Genomic DNA, 10,393 nt, shown 5'->3' with positions numbered 1-10,393 from the left:
TGAGGGCCAGGGAGATGACGGAATTTGCCCAAGGTCACAAGGGCAGTGCCAGAAGCAGGATTTGAGCCCTGGTCTTGATGCCAGGGTTCTTGGTACCATCGCTGTTATCCCTGGGGAGGGGCAGTCACATCAACATGTGTGGAACAAGGAGGAAGGAGCTAGAGAGGGTTGTGTCCATTCACTTTCCAGGGGGTGGAACAGTACCCCTGTAACCCCTTGGATTAGTCAATAAATACTGATGGGGAAGAAGTGAAAATATAATAGATTTGGAGTCAGAAAACCTAGGTTTGAATCTCAGTTTTCCTGCCTGATAGTATGACCTTGGGCAGGAGCCTATTAATACTGCACTAGGTGCCTGCGTATGCCGGGTGGTAGTGGCTTTGGAGAGTAATAGGAGATAGGGTTGGAGAGGCAGCAACAAGTCAGAATCTCTTGGGATTCCTTCAAGCTTTTGTCGTACTTTCCCCACAAACAAACTTCCCAGCATTGTTATTGGAGACTTCTGTTCTTCAGAATATTTGCAATGGAAAGATCTTTGGGGGTAGCTTAAAAAATCACATGGGGAGAAAATCTTAACTATTGGCTAGAAAGTGGATTTGAGGTTAACTGTGGCTTTGAGCCATCTCGAAGGGCTTCTTCCAATTCTTACCATAGGAATAGGGGCAGCAGCAACTGCAGAAATGGTTAAGGTTTGGAATCTCCGTCACAGAAAACAATACACTGAAGCTTGTTCGTACTGCAAATATTTTATTTCATTTATAATCATTTTGGTGTTTTTCCACGTCTCTTTATAAAGTTTCTCTCTAGCAATGTTTTTGATTTCTCATTTTACACCCTCAGAGGGCAGGGACCGAATCTCATTCGTACTGCAACCAGCACAGCACATGAAAGACCATTACTCAGGGAAGGAGTTTAGGGGCAGTAAGGGGCATGTGGCCCCTCAGGCTGTCATATGCATACCACCTTTAATTGGAACAAGAAATTTAGCAGCTTTTGGGAAACACACAAATCAGACTTTACTATCAGAGTTTTCATTTTAATTAAAAAGCCCTACAGCTGTGGGTCCATGCTGGTTGCATGGTCCATGGAAGATATCATAAACAAGAAACTAGTTATCGATCTCTTTTCATCACCAGTTTCTGGCTGTGTCCAGACAACTTGGAGCCCAAGCTGCACCCAAAATGGTCCATAGTCCAGGGGTTGCAACAATGGAGAAGTGAGCTCTGGAGACCCTCTAGCTATACCCTCTCTTTTGCAGTCACTGTAAAGTTCACTGCAAGGAGTTTGCACTGGAGAAGAAAGGTTACAGTAGATGGCCTATGGGCTAAAATTCGATGAAACACCATTCCATCATTGACTTTTTTTGATTTAGGTAATGAGCTCTGCACATATTTTTGCACATATCTGGTCATGAGCCCCAGATGCTAAGATGCTCTTGGCTTCATTTATTCATTCAACAGTCAAACATTTATTGATTTCCTACTATATGCAAGGCACTGTGCACAGTAAGGCCCACAGGCTCAGGGGAAAATGGTAAGCTCTCCCTTTTCTTTGAATGCCCAGAATAAACCAGAGCAATCTGCTAGGATGAGAACTGTCCTAAAAATACAAAACTGGGTAATCCCATGGATTTCCAAAGGAAAAAAAACAAAACAAAAATAATCAGTTTAAAATTACCTGGTTTGCAAAGAATTTAAGAACGGGCTCCTGCCCAGTTCTAACTCCCTCCCACCCCCCAGCATTTAATTCCTTCTGAGAATAGGGCGAAACCATTAGAACCAAAGTTGATTTCATCCCAGAGCATTTAGAGACTGAGTTCCATTGCTGACTTTTATTTTGTTTGTTAATCTTAAATATTCATTAATATATAATATCAGATTTAAGGCAGAGAAAAAGACATTTGAGAGCCTAGGATTGAACTCCTAATGTAGGAAGGTGGTCAGCTGGATGAAGTCCATTGCACTGGATACAGAATTTCCATGGGGTGGGGGTGGGCATTACCTATGTGTTGTCAGTAAGAAATTTTAAGGTCACAGATTAGTACAGTGAGGCTCACTGGCTCAGACAGGCCAAGATCCTATTTGGTTCCATCTTAGAATTAGCAAGGAGGAGGCTTAGTAACACAGCAACGGGTTCCATGAAGCACATTTAACAAGGCAGAGATGGGGACAAGCTGACTGACAGCAGCTGGTTTTAGGGCTGGGCAGGAGAGATAATCAAAGGTCCTCCAACAAAAGAAAAGCAATTCTTCTGAGGTTTTAACTCTTCCTCTCCAATGTTGGTACTCCTGCTATCCTGCTATGCACAGTGCCTACCAACTTCAGCTTTGGCCTTACTTACAGAAAGGACGAACTCACTAAATCGGTGTGACAGGAGGAGACCAGAGTCCAATCATTCCAATGGCCAGCAGCAGCAGCACTTTTGGTGAAACAAAATTCCAAGGGCAAAGCCATGTTCCTTTTCAACAGCAAATGATCAGTGCAGAGGGCTGTGAGGCTTTGTCACTGGGAAATGCTTTCTGGTGCAGAGCTCAGAATCTGGTTCTCAGTAGGATACTCTATAGGGTCTCTGCCCAGGGAGGGGGAAAAAAAGGACTAGGAGCTATAGTTGCATCTCCTAGTAGAAGAAGGTATCACAGGATTATTTCAAAGGAGCTGCTGGAGATCAGAGTTCCATTTGCTTTATTACTTAGAAAAGATGTGTGTGGACAGTAAAATGCCAAAGGCTTTCTGCACCAACAGCACCAGACACTGAGGGGAATGCCCCCAGATGGAAGGATGCTGTCCCCAATGCTTACTGGGATGGGCCAAAAACTTAAGATCTGGAGAGGGTTAAGAAATTCTGGACCTTATCCTGTTGCCCACCCAGAACCAGGGTCAGCTGTGCAAAATAGTGCTCAGAAAGAGAAAGGCAGAGTAGGGCAGGCTGAAAGACCTCTGTATTATCTCTCAAGTCTTCATCCCAGCCAGTCAAGGTCATCATCATCGTCATCATCCCCGAAAAGGGGTGCTGGGGGTGGGTGTCCCTTCATGCTCTGACAAAACAAAAAACAGTCATAAGTTTTGGATACCATCAGTAAAATAGATAATTTCCTAAGCATCAAAATTCAAAACCTCTTTCCAAGTCAAGTTGGACAATGAGCTGTTGATTGAGGAAGTCAGTAGTCATCACCAAGGTGTGCTTGGCACTAAAGAGGACAGCTCAAAACAGGGCAGTCCTTATCCTTCAATGTATACATGTTTAACCAAACAGATGAAAATGTGTAAAGGGGAAAGATTTAAGCCAGAAAAAAAGATCACCCTCGTTTAGCTACTTTCAATCTTGCTTTATTTATTTATTTTAACGTTTTCCCTCAGTCAGTCACTGCAACATTTTAGATACAGAGTAGTAAAGGTAAAAGGGTAAGAGGAGGAGGAGGAGGAGGAGGATGTGTTGAAAAATTAATATGGACAGCACAAAGTGAAGAGAAACAATAAACAAACAGGAGAGAGTGTCATGTAGAGGGGCAGAAGGGTAGAAAGCCATGAGAAAGACAGTAGGGAAAGGATGCAGGAAGAAATGGACTGTTTAGAAAAAGTCATTTTGATTGAATGTGCCATTAGTCATAGGCACACTGCTGGAGTTCTGTCACCATAGTTTTCCTGAAAAATTAGGGTAGAGAGTAGGGGCCCCATCCCCAAGTCACTGTGCATTGGAATAAAGTCCCCTCATAGGTACAGAACCCTAGCTAGAGGTTCCTTCCAACCCAACTTGGGCAAAGGCTTTCAGACCCACACTCATCCTTCCAATCCAGGTTCTGATTTTGGATACCAAATAGACAGAAACAAAGGGCTGTACAGAAGGTATCCTCCCTCCCAATCCAGGATGCTCTGTATTACCAGCTATACTCACTCATAGCCACCTGTTTCTATGGGTACCTAAGATGGGAGAGGTAGTAACAAGGCATATGGGGAAAACTCACACTTCCTTTTCATGTGCCTATTCTGAATTTCTTACTATGGATACTGGGGGGTGGGGCCGAGTTCTTGGGGTTAACACAGTAGGCTAGGTTTTACAGTACATCCCACTTAGAAGCAACTTTTGCCCTTTTAATATACTGCTGGTTCAGGTGATCCCCCAGGTATGCCACAGAGAAAAGAGTCCTTCAACAGGAGTCAGGAGCTGGGAGAACGGTGCTCAGAAAAAGATGAGCTGCACTACAGGGCCTACTCTGGATCTTGTCTCATGTCTTTAAGGTGGTCATCATTGTCATCATCCCCCCAAAGCAGTTCTACCTCTTCCTTGCTGTGTGACCTTGGGCACTCCAGCTGAAGTGGGCTTCAGTTTCCTTATCCATAAGTAGAGGAAATGGTCTAGCTGTCATCAAAGGTGCCCTCCATCTCTAATATTTTGTGTTCTAAAGTCCACTCCAGTTCTAGGAGGCTAGAATTCTAAGGCATGTTATATTAGCAGGCTGTCAAGGACTCTGTGGTTAGCAGTAATTTGTTAAGATGGTAGAAAGGGATGCTCAAACACCTCAGCAGTATTTATTCTGTGGCTCTCCCTCTGAAAGAAATCTAATTTGGGGGTGAAAGGTGGTTACCATACTCTGCTAAGCAGCTGAAATAACATACTTTTTACCAAGGACAGGGAAAAGCTAGAGCACTTGAGCATAGGAGTGAAGGATTCTGGAACAAAGACTTAGGATCTTGGTGTTGTCACTGACATTGCTTCACGTGCCTGGAAAATTCACTGTGGCCTACGTTTTTCACTGATAACTGCAAGAGATGTGTCCTTGTACACTTGTATGTTTTAGTGGTCAGGCTAGGCCCAAAAAACATGGTTTCTGCATACATTTAGCATCAATGTAAGTCTTAACATTACAGTTGTAATATGCCACTGGCTGATAGTGCCTAGGCCAACATCAGAAACCTTGAGTTCTGGTTCCACCTTTGCCCCTAATTTGTACTATGTCCTTAAGTAAGCCACCTAATTTCTATGATACTCAATTTTGTCTTCTATGAGAAAGGAGAGAGATTATCTGTCCTATCTTCCCCAAGAAATATTTAGGGGACCATAGATCTAGGGATAAAAGAGCAGAATGGGATCACAGATTAAGAAGCACTTTGAGTAAATCATGATCCTTATACAAATGCTAACTGGGGAGAGGGAAGGAAAGCACAGGGTTTGAGTCTAGTTCCAGGTCAGTTGTATGATCTTAGACAACTCAAAGCATTTCTCTAGGACTCAGTTTACTCCTCTATGAAAAAGAGGGTTGGGTCAGATGATTTCTAAGGTCTCTAAAAGCACTGGTAGCCTATGATTCTATTATTTGTAATCCTGTTCATGGCTGGAGGAAGTTCATTCTTTATTCCGAGCTCTGAAGTTACAATAAGGATTCCTGTAAGCTGCTTGCTCACTTAAGAAAGTGAGTCTGGGTGAAAGGTCAAAGCTTATCGCCCAACCTCAATAAAGAATAGGTATGCAAGCACCTACCACCATACTTGTAGGATTGCCCATTTCAAGCCCCAGATTTGTCTTACAGGGTCCAGCATACAGAGCCCTATCACAGTCAGCCACCAGGACTTCAGATTCCTTTGACCTGGATGTTGTTTCTTAGAGTAGGGTCTCTTGTATGGTAGTGTTAGGATGGGGTAACCCCTAAATTTCCTTTTTTTTTTTTTTGGAGGGGAGAAGGCAAGGCAATTGGGATTAAGTGACTTGCCCAAGGTCACATAGCTACTAAGTGTGTCAAGTATCTGGGGCTGGATTTGAACTCAGGTCCTCCTGACTCGAGCCAGTGCTCTATTCACTGCACCACCTAGCTGCCCCAAGCCCTAAATTTCCTTACCACTTCATCTTCATCCTCATCATCAGGCAATGGAATTGGCTTTGATGCTTTTGATGTTGCCCCTTTAAAGAAGCAATCTTCATCGCCATCTGTGAAACTGAAAGAAAACCAGGTATCAGCAGCAGAAGGTATTGCTCTCTCTCGTATGGCAGGAATTACTCTGTTCCTTCCTACCATATGAAAGCTTCAAGAATAATTGATGTTTGTGAGGAGCTAGATCTAGAGTTAAAAGAAGCCATAATATCTCTCTAGATACAACAAACTTCTAAGGAATAAGTTTACCAACCCTGACAAAGTCAGTTCTACATTTGCCACCATAATTCTGTGTTAAGGGAAGACAGCAACCAACCTGGCATTCTGGTGCCCATGGCTAGGTCTGAGGGTGGCTACTGGTTCTGCAAAATGTACATCTGTACCCAACTGCTCCTTGGTGGCTCTGGTCATGACAGCGGGGCAATCCTCCTCTTCATCTTTCAGGGGAGGTTTCAGTTCTTTTCTTGAATGTTCAAGCTCCACTGACAATGGATCCTCTTCCCTGTGGCTTACAGCCTGCCGGCTTCTTGGTTGCAAAATTTGCTCACTCTCCTGTCTTGGGTTACCTGAGGCTTCTGACAGGCTGCTCTGGTGATGTTTCATCTTGTTATCAACAGGTATGTCTTCACCCTCAGGTTCCCAGACTACAGAACCTCCAAGAAGTGGTGGCATGGGTGGAATCGACGTTGGGGGCCCTGGAATACCTTGAGATGGAACTCTAGCTGACCCTCGTGGGAGACTTTTCTCTGCCTCTGAAATCCCATCCCTGTGGTACCTTTCCTCCATCCCATTCAGTGTCTCAAAGGCCTTAGGTGGTGGACTCTCTGGCTTGTCTTCCTGCTCCACTGGTTTAGCTGTCTGCTTGACCTCCTCTTGATCCAGGGTTCTAAGAGCTGGAGTTGGAATGGTTGGGGCCGAGTGCTCTTGAGATGCTTTCTGGGGCTGCTCTTCTTCCTCCTCACTGCTGCTCTCCTGTTCTGGCTCCTGGGGAACCAACAGTAGCAGCGTCTCCAGCTGTCAGGAAAACCAAGGGGTAGGACATTAGCACTGACAGAAAAGCATCAGGCAAGTTGTTTCTTAGTTCTTCATAACAGAGAGAAATTCCTGTCTTAATGGCTAGACTGGCCTCAATACGACTAACCAGCCATGACCAAACAAAAATAATCCAAGCTAAAGATGACAGATACTGTTACTGCTGCTGCTGCTAATACCATTTTCAAATCTTGTCCCAAAGAAGAGGTATGAGAAGATACCTCCTTTCCTCCTTTTTAGAAGCTAAGGACTGTGGGTGTGAACACTGCAGATAATATCAGACTTACCTGATGTGTTGGTTAGTTTTCCTGAACTGTTTTTTCCCCCTCTTTTTTACTCTTTGATATAAGGGATGGCTCTCTGGTGAGGAGGGAAGTGATACCAGGAAATGAAGGGATGTAACATCATAAATAAAAATTTCTTTGCCATTTATATAGAACTTTACCACTTGCAAAGCATGTTATATAGATTATCTTATTTGATCCTCACAACAACACAACTCCAGGTTATTTTCTCCATGGTGGAGATGAGAAGATGGAGGCTCAGGGAGGCTGTGTTTGAACAGTCACACAGGAAGCGTCAGAAGCAGGGCTTCGAGTCTCCAAGTTGAGAGCACTCGATCCACAATCCCATGATGCTTCTCAGATGAAGTGCCTTTAAAAATTTCACAACTCTCTGGACATTAGAAGGTCCAACAAGATCCCAGTTGCTGGACATACCTTGATCGTATTCATGACAATGCTCAGAATGGTCCTGCCATCATAGGACTCTTCCAACTCAAATTCTCCCCTCAGAGACTGGAACACTCGGTTCATGATCTTCTTTACCTAGGCATGAGTATGGGAAGAAGTTGGAGCAAGATCAATTCCAGTGCTGGCAAAAACAAGCTTGGTAGACCCAGAGAAAAATCATAGCATATGTTTCACTTTGAGATATTATTCAACCTAGGCCCAAGACATGAATGAAGGCTGTCACCTCAATCAGGACATGGTAAGCAATGAGCATTGCTTTGCTTTCTTGAAGGGTCTCTTCTAGGGTCCTTGGATCTCTACACTCTCTACACTCCTGACAACATACCTGTCAAAGTTGTGCACCCAAAGACAGAGGCTGATGATAGCACAGAGGATGATTTTCATTAGCACAAACCCTGACAACACCACCTTCTCATTTCTACCAATCTGTCAGGGATGTCCCTGTTCCTGAGGATTGGCACCCAACACTTCTTTCCAGGAGCCAGAGACACATACAGAAGGAAAAGGAAATTGTACATCCTCAGCCTGAGCTGTCCCTGAGATTCTGGAATAATACAACACTTAATATCCCGAGAAAGTAGCAGAAAGACTCAAGAGAACACAAGTTCAGCTCAGATATTCCCTCCAGAGTTGGGCTCCAACAAGTCAGTAAGCTGGAAGAAGGATCAAATAAAAGGCTGCCTTTTCCTGGCTAATACCATGACCCAAGAGACTATAGAAGAGAACAGTTGGGAAAACAGAATTGAAATGAAATATGTAGAGGGCAGAAATAGGTGCACTGGGTAGAATGTTACAGGGTGGCAGATTATACTTCTGTAGAAATAATGAAAACTTTTCTTGGAGCTGTTCAATAGCAACATGGACTGCTCTGAAAAACGAAAAGTTCTTCCCAGGAAGTCTCTGAGCTGAGTCAGGGGTACAGAGAGCAGCATCCTATGCTGGATGGGCAGCTGGGCTCCCTCAACTTCTACAGGCCCGTATGACTCTAGAAGTCTAGGACTCTACAGCAGGACTGGAAGGATGCTGCCAATTCTTGTGAGCTGTTTATTCAGATGAAAATTTATCACTTAGCAAAAACTTCTCCACTTAGTAAAAAAGGAACACATGGTAAGTTTGAATAGTATTTGCCTTAGGCCAAATGGGACCCAAAATTCTCCCTAAAGGAGGACTAGGGGAATTGATGGTGATCACAGAGCTGTGACAAGTAGCCACAAGGTGCAGAGACTTCTATATATGATACCTGGGCACCCCTCAAGTAGAGTTCTCTTCACTACTAGGCACTACCTGTAGTATCTTAGCACAGGGCATGGCACGTGGCAAACTCAAAATAAATGCTTAGTAAATACTGACTGTCTTGTGCACCTGATAACAAAACTTCCTAGAACTGTAAATCAAGGCCTTTCCTATGAAGTAGGAAGGATTTAGTATAAAGGGTTTATGATAGCAACTTTAGCTACTCAAAGATCTTTTACAGTAACTTCTGAGATATGCTTATGTGCTTTTAAAAGGTTCAAGTTCCTGGATATCAGTGGGGTGTTAAAAAAAAAAATCCACAAGTAAGATCCCAACAACTTAACAATGGTTTACACACTATGATGATCATCTAATGCTTGACACTCCACCTCTTAGTTCAGTCTTTCTTGAGATGACAGCTTACCTTCTCTGAAGTGTCTGGTGCTTCTGATCCATGTTCAATTTCTTGTGTTTTCTGTTTCTCTAGCTCCTGAATCCGCTGCTCATAGTGAACTCTTAGGGTATCAATTTTGGAGTGGAGGGCTACACACTGCAAATAGAACAGGTTATGGAAACCAGTCTTAGAATGTGGACAAAACACAAAAAATATATGTGACAGGGGCTAGAGAAAGACTGCCTCTTCTTGGGCTTCCATCCTCACCATTCCACCCAAACTGCTCCTCCAAAGTGACCAATGGTTTCTTAGTTGCCAAATCCAAAGGCCTTTTCTCAATCCTCACTCTCCTTGACCTCTATGCAGTCTTTGATACTGCTGATCACTCTCCTCTCCTTGATCCCATCATCTTTTTAGGTTTTTGGGACACCACACTCTCCTGGTTCTCCTACCTATCTGATGACTTGTTCCTTCTCTGTCTCCTTTGCTGGATCCTGCTCCAGATCACACCCTCTAACTATAGGTGTCCCTCAGGGTTCTGTCCTGGGTCCCCTTCTCTTCTCCCTCTACAATACTTCACTTGGTGATCTCATCAGCTCCCATGGATTTAATTACCATCTCTATGCTGATAATTCTCAAATCTGCCCATCCTGCCCTGACCTCTCTACTGACCTCAAGTGTTGCATCTCTAACTGCTTTTCACACATCTTGAACTGGATGTCAAGTAGACATCTTAAACTAAACATGTCCAAAACTGAACTCATTTATCTTTCCAAATAAACCCTTCCCCCTCCTACCTTTCCTATTACCATAGAGGTCAACACCATCCTTCCAGTTCCTCAGGCTCACAACCTAGGAATCATCCTCAGCTCCTCACTATTTCCCCTCCTCCCATCCATGTATCCAAACTGTTGACAAGGCCTGTTGAGCCCCCTTCCCTTGTCTGACCCTGCCCACGCTCCAGTGCCTCACACCTGGATTACTACAGTAGCCTGCCGGGGGGTCTGCCCACCTCAAGTCTCTCCCCACTCCAATCCATCCTCCATTCAGCCACCAAAGTGATGTTCCTAAAGCTCCGGTCAGGATGTATCACCCCCCTACTCAATACACCTGAGTGGC

At 44.0% G+C, this 10,393-nt stretch overlaps 1 protein-coding gene across 2 annotated transcripts in view; it reads right to left on the bottom strand.

Moving 5' to 3' along the window:
* Positions 1–730: 730 nt before the first annotated feature.
* Positions 731–10,393, bottom strand: part of FKBP15 (FKBP prolyl isomerase family member 15) — an 80,704-nt gene continuing 71,041 nt past the window's right edge. For both annotated transcript variants that reach the window (XM_036748156.1, XM_036748155.1), the window contains 5 exons: positions 9,305–9,430; positions 7,615–7,722; positions 6,180–6,877; positions 5,831–5,927; positions 731–3,034 (listed from right to left, as the gene is read on the bottom strand). In XM_036748156.1, the coding sequence (XP_036604051.1) occupies positions 2,957–3,034; positions 5,831–5,927; positions 6,180–6,877; positions 7,615–7,722; positions 9,305–9,430 (1,107 nt within the window). In that variant the 3' untranslated portion in view covers positions 731–2,956. The remainder of the gene's footprint in view (positions 3,035–5,830; positions 5,928–6,179; positions 6,878–7,614; positions 7,723–9,304; positions 9,431–10,393) is intronic.

The sequence above is a fragment of the Trichosurus vulpecula genome, chromosome 3 (genome assembly GCF_011100635.1).
Source record: "Trichosurus vulpecula isolate mTriVul1 chromosome 3, mTriVul1.pri, whole genome shotgun sequence".
Lineage (NCBI taxonomy): Eukaryota > Metazoa > Chordata > Mammalia > Diprotodontia > Phalangeridae > Trichosurus > Trichosurus vulpecula.
This window is presented reverse-complemented; position numbering and strand designations above follow the sequence as displayed.